The following is a 17,613-nucleotide window of genomic DNA, read 5'->3' as shown; positions in this document are numbered from 1 at the left end:
ACCAAATAACAAACAAACAACAAACAAACAGCATGATAACAGCTAGCTCGACAGATAGCTTTGAAACAAATATACAGAATATAATACAGAAAAAGAGTGCCAACCATAATTTTCACATCAGATGTGGTGCTTTTTATTTATATTATACATGTGCAAAAGAAAGCTTATGCTGACATAAGGAGAAAGGAGGTAAGAATAACTATAGTAATAGTACCTCAATTTCCCTCAAATTGCTCTAATAGATCTTGAGGTATGAAATTTTAGTTAGAAAGTAAAATGTGAAAAGCAAAGAAAATAGCTTTTTATAATGGTACTTGGGATATACCAGGAGTGTAACTGCCCAACCCTATAGTAAGGGATCCTGGTATAACTACAAAAGGTTAAAGGATTGTATTTAATGGACAAAAACAGTATTACAATAATGAAGAAATATAGAGTAACAATTGTTACTTGTGCTACAGACCTAAATGAGGCAACACCGAGAATTACAAAGAATGCAGAGAAAATAAAAACAACTTTCATAGCAGGAACAACTCAAAGTGTAATTAAAATCCATTTGATTAAGACACAAAGAATCGGAAGAGATGGAATGGCTGTCATCTGTTTGGATAGAAAATCAAACAAAAAACAAGTTTGCTTACGATAGAAGCAAAATCAGTAGCAATATTTTATTACGTAATAGTCGTAATAAAATACATAAGTATTTTATTACGATTATTTATTATGTTTGGTAATGTTTTAGTTACAAATGTGTGTTCAATCCTAGGTGGTTGGCACCTAACCCTATTTTTCCCCGTAGGGCCTGTTGTTTATATTGCACGATTTTGCATTGCACGAGGGGTTTCTAGGAACACAACTATCATGCTATACAAAGGCTGACTGTATATTTCATACTTTGGAACAGAACCCCTTTATTATTATGGGAGCCATAACTCAGTATTTGCGGCATTTCTCAGGAACGTAACCCCTGCAAATAGCGGGGGTTTACTGTATAAAACGAATGGCAACAACAGCACCCTCTGAGTTCAGATAATGTCAGTTTTACTTAAATATTCCTACATTTGGTAATAGTTATTTCTTTTATTTCCTTATTATTATCTACAATTTGTTATTCTATATTTCTTCATTATTGTAATCCTGTTTTTGTCCATTAAATACAATCCTTTAAACCAATGGTTTTCAACTGCTTTTTTTAATAACGGTACCCCTAAGTATTTTATTTTGCGGCACCCCTACTCAGTTTTCTCTCTCTCTCTCTCTCTATATATATATATATATATATATAATATTTTATATAATATTGAAGATAATAATATAGAAGGTAATTCAAGCAGACAATACCAAGCTGGATTTAAAGAAATGCAAGGGATAAAAATATTAAAAAAATAATAATAAAAATAAATATATATATATATAAAACTTATCGTTGTCTACCCACAATTTAGATGACTTCAACTGGGGCCAACCTCTGGGTTGACCCCAGACTGAAGGCAAAAAACGACAAGGAGTTCTCTGTTTCTGTAATGATCAATATCTGCTAAGATATATAAAATATAAAAAATCCAGAGATTAAGTAATTTGAATCTGAACCAATTAAAGGTAGTTAAAAATTTTTGAATCAAAAGGAAGATATTATAAATGTAAGCATATATTGAACATCATTGACCTGACAGAGAACGTAATTTAATAATTAAAATAAGAATAAATGTAAAGTATAAGGCATATCTACCGTATCCAGGACATAATGTAACGGCTAGTCGTTAAGAAATAATAATCCCTCTAGTGAGTATATGTGTGGTGACCCCTATGTGATGGATATGGTAAAAATAAATAAATAATTAATTAATTAAATTTAGCATTAGCAGAGGCATATGATACAAGAAAGCAAGCTTATTCAGCATCAGCCAAAAAAAAAAAAAAAAAAACACCACTCCTATTTCACCCCTCCGTTAGTTCAAAATACCTGTCCAGTTGAGCTTTAAATTTGTTTAGGCTATCAACTTCAACAACAAGTGATGGAAGTCGGTTCCACCAACCAACCACCCGCTGGCCAAAGGCAAATTTCCGCACATCTATCCGACATCTGTCCTTCCTCAATTTGAATTTATGCCCTCTGAGGTGATTATTCTGAGCAAGATGAAGAATCCCATTGGCATTGAGCATGCTCAAACCATTCAAAGCCTTATACACCTCTATCAGATCACCTCGCCGGTGCCTAGTCTCCAGACTCTGTAATTTGCAAAACTTAAGCCTTTCTTCGTAAGAGCAACCCTTTGTTCCATTCACTAATCTTGTTGCCCTTCTCTGTACCCGTTCCAGCAGCTCTACATCCTTCTTGAAATGAGGCCTCCAGACCTGTATACAGTACTCAAGGTGTGGCCTAACCATTGCCTTATACAAGGGAATAATCACCTCCTTATCCCTGCTAGAAAAATTCCTGTATATCATTGACAAGACACCATGAGCTACTCTTGCAGCTCGTCTGCACTGCACAGAGAACTTCATATCTGCCTGCACAATTACCCCCAGGTCCTTTTCATTCTCCACCACTGTCAGTGTAGTACCGCAGAGTTGATACGTTGCTCTGGGGTTACTGTTTCCCATATGTAGTACTTTACATTTGTCAATGTTAAACTTCATTTGCCACCTCTCAGCCCATCTGTTCAACCTTTCCAGATCCTGTTGCAGCAGCATAGCGTCAGTAGTGTCCTTAACAACCCTGCCAACCTTTGTATCATCTGCAAACTTGGACATTAAACTTGATATCCCATCATCAATATCATTCATAAACACAGAAAACAACAACGGACCCAACACTGAACCCTGAGGAACTCCACTAATAACATTAGTCCACGTTGAGCAGTGTCCATTGATTACCACTCTCTGTCTTCTGCCACTCAACCATCCCCTTATCCATAGCAGCAATTTGCCTCCAATGCCACACTGCTCCAATTTGTGCAGCAGTCTTCCATGTGCAACAGTATCAAAAGCCTTTCTAAGATCCAAATATATAATATCAAAGTTATTCCCTGCATCCAGTTCTTTTGTGACTACATCATAGTATCCAATCAAATTGGTCAGGCAAGACCTGCCCTTAACAAAACCATGCTGCGTCTGAGCTATAACTGAATTCTTGTCTAGATGATCCTGCAGTGCTTCTTTAACCAGTGCCTCCATTAATTTACCTGGAACAGAAGTTAAACTAACAGGTCTATAATTACTTGTGTCAGCCTTTGATCCTCCTTTGTGAATTGGGGTTACATTTGCACATCTCCAGTCTATGGGTACCTCCCCTGAGTCCAAAGAAGCTCTCATAATTATGGCTATGGGTTTGCTTACTTCCTTTGCTGCCTCCTTTAATATAACTGGATAGATCCCATCCACCCCAGGTGCCTTTTTTATGTTTATCCTCAACAATCTCTCCTCCACTTTCCTCTCAGTTATTACAAAATCATCCAGCTCACTGCCAATGTTTACTTTACCTACATCATTCTCCTTCCTGAATAACTCCTCATGCGTGAATGTAGATGCAAAATACTCGTTTAGATTGTTAGCCACCTGAGCAGGATCCTCAACTGTTGAACCATCAATATCCAGTGGACCAATCTGATTCATCCCTTTCCTTCTTGAGTTTAAATATGTAAAGAACTCTTTTCTGTTTTTCTTTGCATCCTTTGCCAAGGATTTTTCGTAGTCTGCCTTTGCCTGCCTAATCTCCTTTGTGACTTGGTTACAGACCAACTTATATCTATCATAGGCTTCCATGTCACCCATTAATTTGTATGTATCCCATGCATTTTTCTTCTCTGCCACATGTCTCATTAGTTCATCTGACAACCATTTAGGCCTAGACCTTGAACAATATTTCTTAGTTGGTATGTAAAGCCTGGTAGCCTCCAAGATTAGTTCCTTGAATGCTTCCCATTTTGAGTTTGCTGTTGGTAACATCATCAGTTGGTCCCACTGTATAGAATTTAAATACTGTCTCAGACCATCATAGTCGCCTTTTCGAAAACAAAAACCCTTCCCTTTACCTCTGATGATAGTTACCTCCTTGAGTAAATCCCACTTCAACACACTGTGATCACTGCCACATTAGCATTAGCATTAGTAGAGGCATTTGATGCAAGAAAGCAAGCTTATGCAGCATCAGCCAAAAAAAAAAAAAAAAACCACTTCCACTTCACCCCTCTGTTCGTTCAAAATACCTGTCCAGCTGAGCCTTAAACTTATTTAGGCTATCAACCTCCACCACAAGGGATGGAAGTCTGTTCCACCAACCAACCACCCACTGGCTAAAGGCAAATTTCCGCACGTCTATCCTACATATGTCTTTCCTCAATTTGAATTTATGCCCTCTCAGGTGATTTTTCTGAGCTAGAGGAAGAATCCCATCAGCATTGAGCATGCTTAAACCATTCAAGGCTTTATACACCTCTATCAGATCACCTTGCTGGTGCCTAGTCTCCAGACACTGTAATTTGCAAAACTTAAGCCTTTCTTCGTAAGAGCACCCCTTTGTTCCATTCACTAACCACTGGTTCATTTATCTGCAGATTCTTAATGCATGAAGAATCACTACTGATAGTCAGATCAAGAGTATTGCTCCCTCTTGTTGCCTCACGAACATGCTGATGTAGAAAACAATCATCCAATAAATCCACAAAAGCCTTGCTAGTGTGCGAGTGAGCAACCCACAAATTCCAGTCAATATCTGGGAAATTAAAATCCCCCATTATAAGACTCTCTGATTTACTGGCCCACTCTATTTCCCTGTACAATATCTTATTATACTCATCAGAGTCATTAGGCCTATAGCACACTCCTACTCTCAATTTTGATTTCCCTATGCTTATGTCACACCAAACTGACTCGACACTGCCCTGTCCATCGATGTCGACTGGCTTCACTTCCTTGGACTTTGTGTTTCTTAACTAATTTCTTAACTAATAACCTCCTCCCCTCCTGTCCTGTCTATCCTTTCTATACACATTGTATTCCCCAAATTCCAGTTTCGCATTACTTATATCTGTGTGACACCACGTCTCTGATATCCCAACAATATCTGCCTTTGATGTTTTGAGCAATACCTCAAATTCATCAAATTTATTTACCAAACTCCTAGCATTGGTGTACACGCAGGTATACATGCACCTGTTTCTATTCTTAGCTACCCTAACACAACCCATGTGTTTACTTGTACCGCAATGACTCCCAGCAGTCTCTGAAATATCCTGCATCTTGTTTTTCAGGCTTCTGCTCATTTCAATAGAAGCAGTGCAAGAATCACTTCCACCTCTGCCAGTGGCTACTGTTAATCTATTAGTCCTTGTATCCCCCCCAACTAGCAGTTTTCCGACCCACCTAACACTGCCTCGACAGCATCAGCAAAAATTCTTGCACCCTTTCTATTTAAGTGCATCCCATCCCTGTAGAAGCAATCTCTCCTGTTAACAAGTACAGTCCAGGCTGAAAAAAATTCTACCCCTTGAGCCTTGCACAATCCCTCCAGGGCCGAATTGATCGACAAGGCTCTCATCATATACTCCCTCCTATCGTGTCTGGGCAGAATTGCAGACACTTTCAAATTCAACCCTAATTCACGGCTTTTTTTCAACAGTGACCTGTACTTGCTAAGTAATTCCACCGGTCTCCTACTCTTAATGTCATTAGTGCCAACGTGTACAACTATATCACCTTTTGTGCCCTTAAAAGATGATATCCGCTCTACAACGTCATCAACCTTTGCCCCTGGCAGACATACCCTGGTCCTATTCCACCTATCCTTTTTACAAAGCATGTTCCCCGTTTCCCTGACAATAGAGTCACCAACAATTACTAGTTCCTGTGGGACCAGCACATTCTGCCTAGGGTGCTGTCTCTGTGTTGCCTGATGACCAAGTGCAAGCTCTGGCATTGATGTGGGCAGCTGAGAGCTTGATGGGCCCCTCCATTTATTTCCTTCGAGGGCATCCACCCTGTTCTTCAAGCTCTCATAAAGGCCCATAACAACGCTGAGTTGTCGCCTGATTTCCTTGCACTCCTTACATCGTGCACACACAAAGACATCCCCCTTGGCAGTATCATGTCCCGTACCCGACTGCTCCGCAAACAGCAAGCAAACAGTGCATTTTAAAATACTGTGATTCAGAGGGCAATTGCCCCCCTCAGTTCTCCCCTGAACCACAGCACTCCCATTAGCTTGAGCCTTTTGCTTTGCTGCTCTGGTCAGAGTCATGATTCCGATTTAATTCAATAAAATTTCAAAACAAAAATTAAATCCTTAAGTTATATCCCAAAACAGTTATGTTATTTTTTTTTTTTTTTGGTATCTAGTGTTTTCTACGAGTTCCCTTTATACAACTTCCGTATCATGTGTACCACTATAGTTATGTATTAATTATTTGTTACGATTAAGTCGTTATATATATATATAGAGTTAAAAATACAATTTAGTTGACAATAAAGTTTATCAAGATTAATAGATTTACTGATTAATTGACAATATTATATTATGCACTATACTACACTAAGCTTATGCTATCGTGTAAAAATGGCGGGAATTCTCGAACGGTACTTCTACGGACTCGTAAGTATTGATTAGCTTCCAAATCTCGCTATCTCAATTTAGAATAAACTAAGGATCCTGACTAGGTCTATAATCTACTTATAGAAGATAATTTGATATAACAATTGGTTAAGTTAAGTTAACGCAAAGAGAAACATGCAGATAGTAAGAAGATATAATTATATTTATATCCCTTGCGTTTCTTTAAATCCAGCTTGGTAATTGTCTGTTTGAATTACCTTCTATATTCAATATTATACAAAATATTTTTGGAAAATTAAATGCACTAGGCATAATCCTTATGGGTTTTGATAATTAACTATATAATATCGGTGTAAATACACCATAGTTAACCCATATATTTGAGCTACGATTGTAGCGTAGAAGGCATCGTTTTAAATGTATCTCATAATGTGGTTGCCTTCACAACAAGATAGCTACTATTGAATTACTTCAAATAAATAACGCTTCTCTAGTAGAGAAGGCTACTGTTATTTATTTTCAGCGGTACCACCACCCAGACGATCGTTTCGAAGCTTTTTGGCTTCGTCATCAGTGAGCGGGTAGGTACCCAGGTAATACAACAAGCCATCTCAGTTGCGAAGTTATATCCACATTATGAGAGATGCCAGAAGGGTGTGGTGGTAATGTATTTGGAAAATTAAATGCACTAGGCATAATCCTTATGGGTTTTGATAATTAACTATATAATATCGGTGTAAATACACCATAGTTAACCCATATATTTGAGCTACGATTGTAGCGTAGAAGGCATCGTTTTAAATGTATCTCATAATGTGGTTGCCTTCACAACAAGATAGCTACTATTGAATTACTTCAAATAAATAACGCTTCTCTAGTAGAGAAGGCTACTGTTATTTATTTTCAGCGGTACCACCACCCAGACGATCGTTTCGAAGCTTTTTGGCTTCGTCATCAGTGAGCGGGTAGGTACCCAGGTAATACAACAAGCCATCTCAGTTGCGAAGTTATATCCACATTATGAGAGATGCCAGAAGGGTGTGGTGGTAATGTATTTGGAAAATTAAATGCACTAGGCATAATCCTTATGGGTTTTGATAATTAACTATATAATAACGATTTCCTGATCAGGAAATCGTGGTTTCAGCAAACCATGTTACAGGCTGTTATTTGGTTTTTAGGAGCATTAGCAACTAAGGCCATACTGCTCCGGGATATGTGGTGGTCATTCCCTGACCTTTCCGCATCCTCTGTATTTGGTGGTGATGGGCTCGAACCCTGGTCTAATGAAGAAGTGTGTGCTATGCACTGCTGCTCCTTCCCACCTGGCTACGGAGGTGCCCTGAAGTAATTCAATAGTAGCTATCTTGTTGTGAAGGCAACCACATTATGAGATACATTTAAAACGATGCCTTCTACGCTACAATCGTAGCTCAAATATATGGGTTAACTATGGTGTATTTACACCGATATTATATACAAAATATTTTATACACATTATGGTCGTAATGCATAATTGCTCTAGCAACTGCATTGGCCCATAAGTTTTAGTTACAGCTTGTTACAATTTATTAACTTTCTTTCCATATTACTCATATATATATATATATATATATATATATATATATAAAAGCTAAATTAAAATAGAATATTGCCAGTAGCATGGCTAACCAGTAGAGTGAAAGTGAACTGAACCAAATAAAATAACAATAACAGAAAAATATGGGGGAGTGAAGAAGAAAAGGGTAGTGTTAAAGCAACGTTCCTAAAATAATTTAGAAATTAAGCCAATTAAGAGAAATTTAGTGGCACCCCCTAGATGGCACCCATTTCCGAATTATGTGAAATCTCACTAAGGTGGAAATGCAAACTAACAACATTACGTGACCAAATAAACTAAAAATAATAATTGATAAAATGAAATAAAATAGATTGACCATTATGCCCCATCTCGACAGAGGACCCGAGGCCAATAATGGTCGGGGAATCACTGCATCCTCCGTATTTGGTGGCCATGGGCTTGAACCCCAGTCTAATCAAGAAGCATGTGCTACGCACTGCTACTCCTGCCCACCTGGCTACGGAGGCGCCGTAATGAAAAGTAAAACTATAGTGATGATAGTATGCTTCTGTGTATTTTTGTGGGCAACATATGTCATGAATTATAGAACAGTTAAGGACTTTGTCAGTGTTTTCATATGAGACAGTTACTGTGTATGGAAACACTGTCCTAAACGAAATAACATAGCTGCCAACTCCATGAATTTACAATAAAAAATCTGCCTCTTTGACTCAATTTGACCCCTTCTCCATCTCACTGGTGTACTAGAGTTAGTGCTAAGAGTTTCTCCCTCTTTTTGCAAAAAAATACTGTTTTCTTTTTGCAAAAAGTAGTAAACTGCATTAAAATCAGATTTTTTAAAATAGATGTGAATTTTTTTTTTTTTTTTTTGCTTAATTTTTAATGTATATATAGCTATGATAAACACTTGAGAATAGTTTGCTGTTTTAGTTAGAGAGAGAAAGAGGGGAGGGAGAGCAAACTTTATTCTGCAGGTTTTAATTTTTTTCAATGCAATTCATACAATATGGCCCAGGGATGATACCCTTTCTCAATTTAGAAAAGAATAAAATATTTTAAAAACTGATACAGTTAGAGATCTATTTTTAACTTCAGCAATTTCTCCTCCACTTTGCTCTCAATCATTACAAAATCACTTAGCTCCCTGTTAGAGTTTGATAAACTTCTGGCACTCCACTCATTGAATAACTCCTCATGTGTGAATGTAGATGCAAAATACTCATTGTTTATCAGCTACCTTAGCATGATCATCAGTATTCAACCCATCTATGTTAAGTGGTCCAATCTGATTTCTCCCTTTCCTTCTAGAGTTTACATAAGTAAAGAACTCTTTGCTGTTTTTCTTTGCATCCTTTCTCATAATCTACCTTCGCCTGCCTAACCTCCTTTGTGACTTGATTGCAGACTAGTTTATATCTGCCATAGGCTTCTGTGTCACCTGACACTTTACATGCATCCCATGCATTTTTCTTTTCTGTCATGAGCCTCATTAGTTCATCTGACATCCATTTAGGCCTAAACCTTGAACAGTATTTCTTTGTTGGAATGAAAAGCCTAGTAGCCTCCAAAATTAAGTTCCTGAAGGCTTCCCATTTAGAATTCAACATTGGTAACATCATCAGTTGATCCTACTGTACAGAATTTAAAAACTGTCTGAGACCCCTGTAGTCACATTTACGAAAACAAAAGCCCTTCCCTTTAGCCTTGATGGTAGTTACATCTTCAAGTAGTTCCCACATCAGTACATTGTGATTACTGTCACCCAGTGTTTCCTTTATTTGCAAATTCTTAATGCATGAAAATCACTGCTGATAATCAGATCAAGAATATTACTTCCTCTGGTTGCCTCTCAATCATTTTGCTGTAGAAAACAGTCATCCAATAAATCCACAAAAGTCTTGCTAGTGTGTGAGTGACCAACCCACAAATTCCAGTCAATATCTGGAAAGTTAAAATATTCCATTATAAGACATTCTGATTTACTGGCCCACTCTATTTCTCTGCACAATTGCTCATTATACTCATCAGAATCATTAGGCCTATAACACACACCTACTCTCATTTTTCCTTTCCCAGTGCCCATGTCACACCAAACAGACTGAACATTGCATTGTCCACCAACATGAATTGGATGCATCTCCTTAGATTTTGTGTTTAACAGCATAACTCCTTCCTGTTCTGTCTATCCTTTCTGTACACATTGTACTCCCCAAATTCCAATTCTGCACTGCTTATGTCTGTGTGACACCACGTCTCTGATATCCCAACAATATTTGCCTTTGAAGTCCCAACCAACACTTCAGGCTCATCAAATTTATTAACTATACTCCTAGCATTGGTGTACATGCAAGTATACATGCACCTGTTTCTACTCTTAGTTACCCTAACACAGCCCATGTATTTATTTGTTCCACTATGACTTCCAGCAGTCCTGGCAATCTCCATTGCCTTGCTTTCCACGCTGCTGCTCATTCTAATAGAAGCAGTGCAAGAATCACTTTTGCCTCTGCCTGCAGCCACTGCTAGCCTTTTAGTCTGTGTATCCCCCCCCAAGCTAGCAGTTTTCCGAGCAAAGTCCACCTAACACTACCTTGATAGCATCAGCAAATATTCTTGCTCCCTTTCTATTTAAATGTACCCCATCCCTGTGGAAGCAGTCTCTCCTGTCAACAAGCACAGACCAGGCTGAAAAATATTATACCCCTTGAGCCTTGCACAATCTCTCCAGGGCCAAATTGATTGGCAAGGCTCTCATCATATACTCCCTCCTATCGTGTCTAGCCAGAATTGCAGACACTTTCACATTCAACCCTAATGGCTTACGGCTGTATTTTAATATGAAATGTGTATTTTGTTAGTGAAATTTAATTTCTAGCACAGTGTGACTTAAAAAAACCTCCTGCTTTTTCCAAAAAAATCTTCTGTTTCTCCCTATTTTTTGTAGAAAATGCCACATTTTGCAAAAAACTTGTTTTTTGCCTAAAAAAAACCTCCTTCCTATAAATAATTAATCTCCAATTTTTTTGAAAATTGAGAATTGGCAGCTATGTAATAGGCTTTCTAGTTATTTTAGTTAATATTCATGAACCTGTCATTGAGAAAATTTCTTAGCATTGAGTAATCAGTCAGTATATGTACTGTCCTTATATAACCAACAGACTCCACAATGTGCTCAATATGCATTTGACAATTTTCATCACCATTTCTTCCAATATTCCTGCTGTTTCTGAAGTGGAAGATATTGTTTTATAACATAAACAGCACTCATTTTCGCATAGCTCACTTGGCAGCAGTGGAATATACTGGAGCAAAGTCCCCCGTCTTGTCAGCTTATCAGTACAGGCTTCCTTTGTAGATATGCTCTTTAAATGCAGGTATTTGAAAACTGCAAAAAATTAATATATATTCCAATTTGGCATTTTTAACATGATGTCTTTCAAAAATCTTTTCACGAAAAAAAAAGAAAAAATTTTTAGTACAGTTTAATATCATTATACAAGGCTTCATCTATTGAATGTTAGTTTGGGAACAAAATTTTAGGAACAACATGCCCTGTGTTTTTCCTAAATTATGTCCAGTGAACTTTTTTGAACCATCCTGATATATATAACTGAGTGAAGCCCGTTTATTTTTTGTATCCACTGCCCTCTCATGTATTTTTTCTAGTCAAATCTTGGGTATTGGCTTCCTCAGTCATAACTCATACTACTTTCTCTAATTGCGCACTCTTAAATTCTTTCCATTTTAATGATATTTGTGTGCAAAAGGAGACTTCTAAAGTCTCTCTTTAATGCTTTTGATATTATCTTCTTAGCACATTTTATGAAATTTATTTACTATTTTTATCACCTTCCCAACTGCATAAATCACTAAGAGCCTTTTAACTTTTTCCCTTGAATCTCTACTTTCTCTAGTCTATTTTCTAACTTCCCAATTGAAATGGTTCTCATTGTCAACTTTGATGGGTTGGCTTCCACATTCTAGTTGTAATAATACATCTTGTTCAAGAAGATTGAGGAATCATTAGCTTAGAGCAGGGGTGGCCAACAAGTCGATCGCGGATTTAATTTCGGTTGATCACGACGAATTTTAAATATACAGTCATCCCTCGATTTGTGCACCTTGTGCAATGTAATTTTTGAGATGGTAGATCGTGGCACATTTTGAAGGAAAAAAGTAGATCACATCACAAATTAAGTAGGCCACTCCTGGCTTAGAGAATTGATTTTGGAGATGGCCACTGAAAACTTGAAGTTAAAAATGTAATTAGATATTAAATAGTTACTAATTGCATGTTTAACTTCAAGTATTTAGTAACCACCTTCAGAATCAGTTCGCTAAGCTAATGGTTTCTGATTGAGGATCCATTCGCTTAGGCTTTCAGGATTTCAAGCATCTGTGATACAGAAGCTTTAAACGCCCAAACTCTGAATGAAAAGCTGAAATTTTTGTTATTATTATTATTCATTACAAGTTCTCATTAGTTATCAACAACTTGTTATATCCAAATGTTGATAATATTGCTGCAGATAATGTTAATCTCCGTTTTTTATATAAAACTTTATATTGTTTTTATTATCTTTTGCATTGCTTCATTGAAGAGGATGCTTTGCCTTTAGAGTCTACAACAAATAATAAGAAAAACATTCCAGGTTTAACTGAGCCACTTCAAAATGGGACAGTAGGCCAAGAACATTCCAAAAATCTAGGTTCTGAAGAAACCAAGAATTTAAAGGTATAACATAATAAATCTCTCATTGAACTTATCATCATTAATTTTTTCATATCTGGGTTATAATCATATTAAAGTTTACTTTAAAGCTTGTAAGCTACTTAACAAGAAAATTTTTTAGAATTACCAATTAGTTATGTTTTTTTAATGTACCACCTCATTTTCTGAGTTGAAAATGATTTTTTCTGGATTGTTAATAACTGCCAACACTTTTTTTTTTTTTTTTTAACTGTAGCTTATAAAATATCAATATGGCATAGTGCTTTTTTTTTTTTTTTTTTTGGTAGTTGTTGGCGCATCAGCTTCTGTGGCCATAATGCACCTCCCAAGGTTTTTGCAGTACTTTGATCCAAGCCCGAGGCGGGATTCGAACCCGCGACCTTTGGGTTGCCAGGCAGGCACTTTACCCACCTGGCTAGCCCGGTCGGCATGGCATAGTGCAAGTGGAAAATGATAAAATAAATTAAATACAAACACAATTGTGTTTGAATGAGAATGATTGATGTATAGATGAAATAAAGCATCTATCTGTAGTGAAATTGGGATTGCTATAGTAGAAACTAGTTCATGAACAGCAAGTTAATAAGTCTCTGAAATGGAATTCTAGTACATTATGAGAGGTAGAAGTAATAAAGATCCAAATGGATTTTTTTGTACAGTCCATTCTGGTTATTTGGGACACATCGGGACTAGTGCATTTTGGCACGATTAAGCGGCTGCCCCAATTATCCTAAGTTTCACGTAAATAGTTAAAAATACAATGTACCCCCCCCCTTTTTTATAATTGGTTCACAGTACAATCAAATCACGTTACGACGAACTCAACATAGTAAAGTACCGTTCATTATACAATGTGCAGTAAGCGCCGGTCATTGTGATCATGTTTGTGAATTGAATTTTAATTCTGTTAAACAGCAATTCTAATTAGCGAAAATAGGAGGAATATTATCCACAGGCTATAAAAGCAAAGATATATTAAGCACAAATTTACCCTTTATTACCTTACCAATTAAAAAATTAAATGATACGTGAAATCGGAATCATGATAATCGGAAAGTAACTCGTCTACTGAATTTGCTATAATACCGACTAGCTTGAATTCTGTGTTATTATATGAAATGTGTTTACACTTCCAAGAAATCTTCAATCAAATAAAAGAAATTAAATTGCAAGATCTTCTCTACATTCCTATTTTAAAGCTTTGTACGCAAGTGAGAACGGAGTAACGAGTTACAAAGCTTTAAAAATAGGAATGTAGAGAAGATCTGAAAATTAATTTTTTTATATGATTGAAGATTTCATGGAAGTGTAAACACATTTCATCATAATAACCCACAGAATTCCAGCTGTCGGTATTATCGCAAATTCAGTAAGATCGAGTTTACTGTCCGTTTATGATAGATTTCACTAACAGAAAAGCCCAATAAACAGGTGACTGCTAATTGTTTTTATTGTTTTATGGTTGTGACCTCCAGAATGTCGACCGAACCACGTGGTACTGTCGGAGACAATCGTAGGGTAATCTCCAGTGCTGCGGTCTCCTGCCTCGATTAAATGGCATGCTGTCCCAATTAAGCGAAGTAAAAAACTCTGGCTATTTTCTCGATTGGTTTCTGATTTTTAAGATTTGCCCCAAATAAACGGCTGCCCCGATTAGCCAGTGGCCCAAATAACCGGAATCCACTGTATTTTAATTTAGCATAGACATACTTGGTTGATACTATCTTCTAAAGTAGAAGAAATTTCTGGGAAGATTTCAGCAGTTTCAAAGTATGTTGCAGTGGCACTTCAGAGGCTGGACCAGTTTCCATTATGCCAATTCAGTTTACTACAGATATGAATTTTTTAAAAATTTTCTTTATAGCATGAGATTAAAGATTAAATTTCATATCTGTTCTGTTATGCTTTTATTTGTAGTTTCATAGTGATTGTGTGTGTGGGAAAGCTGGGGTAATTGCAATTTGACAAAGGCTACTTTTACATCCAAACTATTCTATTAGGCTAACTGTATCCAGTGTGTGTGTGTGGGGGGGGAATTAGTAAGCATTTATAGAAACTTGTCCTAGAATCCCTGTTAGTTTATTCTAAAAATTTTGACTGTAATTAGAACATTAGTAAGGGGGGGGGGGGGGGCATTAGTAAGCATTTATAGGAACTTGTCCTAGAATCCCTGTTGGTTTATTCTAAAAATTTTGACTGTAATTAGAACATTATATCTTTGTTCTGCCCCAACAAAATTCAATAAGATTTGTTAAAAAGGGGTTGAGGTGGTGTAGAAATTGACATCAATTTTAATTTTTATAAATATACATTTATTTGAATTTTTTAACACAAATTGAAACATCTTCAAAATTGAAACATTTTCATCAATAGTGAAAGAAAATTGTAATGAATCACTGGAGAAACTTTTTCCAAAAAAAATCATTATATGAATAAATTCTACAGCACTTTTCTAATTGGTGCATAATAGCCTTAGATGGTAATGCATCATAAAACTCCTAACAACCAACCAACCAACCAACTAACCAACTTTTCTAATATAAGTAAATGGTAATATCGGTTTATTTAAATATCAACTTTAAAGTCAGTAATAAATGAAAAAAATGGCAAAATACGTGTACTATAAAATATAAAAAAAAAATTTTTTTCAGAGTATAGAAATTATAATTTTCTTGTATAGTAGAAAAAATAACAGCTAGCTGTTACACATGTATTCATTTTTATGTGACACCATTACAAGTATGGGAACAATGGTAAAAATTGGACAGATGTTGAAGAATGAAGTGCCACCCAGTAATTCACCATGTGCAATACCTGCAGAAATGTACTGTGAACTTGTTTCTACATATAGTAAATATGTCACGGGCAGAAAATAATTATTGCTTTGGTACACTGTTTTTCAGAGCTGGATTTTATGTATGAGCCATACACAAAAGATTGTTTATCATTCACCTAACTGGGCTAATCATAAATTTCACCTAGCTGGACTAATTATAAATAACTTCCATACTCTTTAGCTTAATAATAATGGAATATCTGTTTTTCCCTTCCTTCCTTATTTATGATTATATAAAATTCATTCATATTTATGAATTGGAGTTGGTTCTAGAACTTAATGCTCACTTAGATGTTTGTCTAACAAGCTATTCACCACTCAACTCTTTGATACTCATTCTTTTTATGCATGGCCAATCCTCTTTTAGCAATGCCACTTATGCTATCAGAAGGGAGCAATACCACATATTAAGCTATTTTTTGTGATGATGGCAGATGTGAGTGAGAAGCTTTGAGAATTATATGTAGAGTTCAAAGAAAGAGATATTTAGTTATCGAGGCTAAATTGAACATCAGGAAGACTGGAATTAGTGACTATTTGTCAATTATTCTTGTCTCTGATTTACAGTGTAAACTGGATGCTACTATTTAAAAAAAAATGCGCAGTATGAAATACACTTAATTTTCTTGTCAATTAACTATTTCTTCTAATTGGAATGACAGGTGGCCAGAATAACTTACTTCTCTGTATGTAACTTAGTTGTATACAAAATTGATATGAAAAATAATTTTTTTTAAAAACTATATAATTTTGCATTTTTCTCACATCTCTTGAGTTAATTCGTTTATTATCATTTATAGAATGAAGTAATTCATAGTACTTATGCTGCATTAACAAAAGTAGAGTCCCAAGAGGAATTAGATAGTAAGTATACTTAAGTAACTCTTATGATTATCAAATGTTTTATGTTCAGAGAAAAAAATTTTTTGAGAAATTTTGTTCAAATAAAGATTATTTTTAAATAAAAGGAATATTGCATTAAAGAAAGAATATAGTTTGAGTCTTGCCAGAATGTTAGCAAAATGATTGATAGGGCTAACAACAATATTGAAACCTCATTGTTTTGATATAATAGGTAAAAATGGCATATGTGTATTAATCATCATTTACTGTTAATATGGTAATATTTAATCACTGTATTAGTCATTCTTTCATTGTGAGCCTTCTACCCGAAGATTGCTTCTGTGATACAGACTTATGTAGTGGTTCCCACTTCCTTTCACACCTGTGTGTAAACAAGTGAAAAACAGTTTCTGCGCAGATGGTTTCCATGCTGGTTTGCTTGTTTGCAGGAGGAGAAAACTCTACGGTTCTGCACGAGAACAGCTAACTCATATCTTCATGAAGGCACTCAAACCAGATTTTTCAGGTGGTACCAGGTGACTTAGCAGTGTACTGACATGGAGGTCATAAATAGCCTTATGATATTTTTATTATGAAAATTGCAGCTTCATATAATGTTATTAAATTCCACTCACACTTTACAGATTTTTTTTTTTTTTTTGTGAACGTTACTAACCTTTACCTGAATGCACAGTTAATTAAATTAGTTATGTTTATTATTCTGTTAGCAAATAGTTCAGACACTACATTGGTACTGAAAAGTTAAGAACAAATCAGATTTCATTATGCATTGATTCTAGCTGCAAAGAAAGTTTTCTCATGGACCTCCAGGAATGCATCCACTATAACAATGACTTCACTGTCAGTGAAAAAATGGATACCAGCCAGGTATTTTTTCAAAGTAGGTGAAAGTCTGATGGTGCTAGATGTGGAGGATGATCCAAGATTTCAAAGCCACACTCATGCCAGGCAATAACAGATTTGTGAGCAAAGCATGTTGTCCTGGTGGAACAAGCCTCCTTTGCTGAGTTTTCTTGGTGGTTATCTTTAATGTTTTCATGCAAACTCCT

At 36.1% G+C, this 17,613-nt stretch overlaps 1 protein-coding gene across 1 annotated transcript in view; it reads left to right on the top strand.

Moving 5' to 3' along the window:
* The window catches only part of LOC150077820 (sodium-dependent phosphate transporter 1-B-like), a 166,177-nt gene that overhangs the window by 132,283 nt on the left and 16,281 nt on the right, over positions 1–17,613 (top strand). Inside the window, exons 10-11 of the mRNA XM_090384282.1 lie at positions 12,734–12,867; positions 16,501–16,564. Of these exons, the coding sequence (XP_090240408.1) occupies positions 12,734–12,867; positions 16,501–16,564 (198 nt within the window). The remainder of the gene's footprint in view (positions 1–12,733; positions 12,868–16,500; positions 16,565–17,613) is intronic.

The sequence above is a fragment of the Mastigoproctus giganteus genome, chromosome 11 (assembly GCF_048544385.1).
Source record: "Mastigoproctus giganteus isolate SK-2022 chromosome 11, ASM4854438v1, whole genome shotgun sequence".
Taxonomy (NCBI): Eukaryota; Metazoa; Arthropoda; class Arachnida; order Uropygi; family Thelyphonidae; genus Mastigoproctus; species Mastigoproctus giganteus.
Note: the sequence above shows the minus strand (reverse complement) of the source record. Positions and strands in the feature narration are given on the sequence as shown.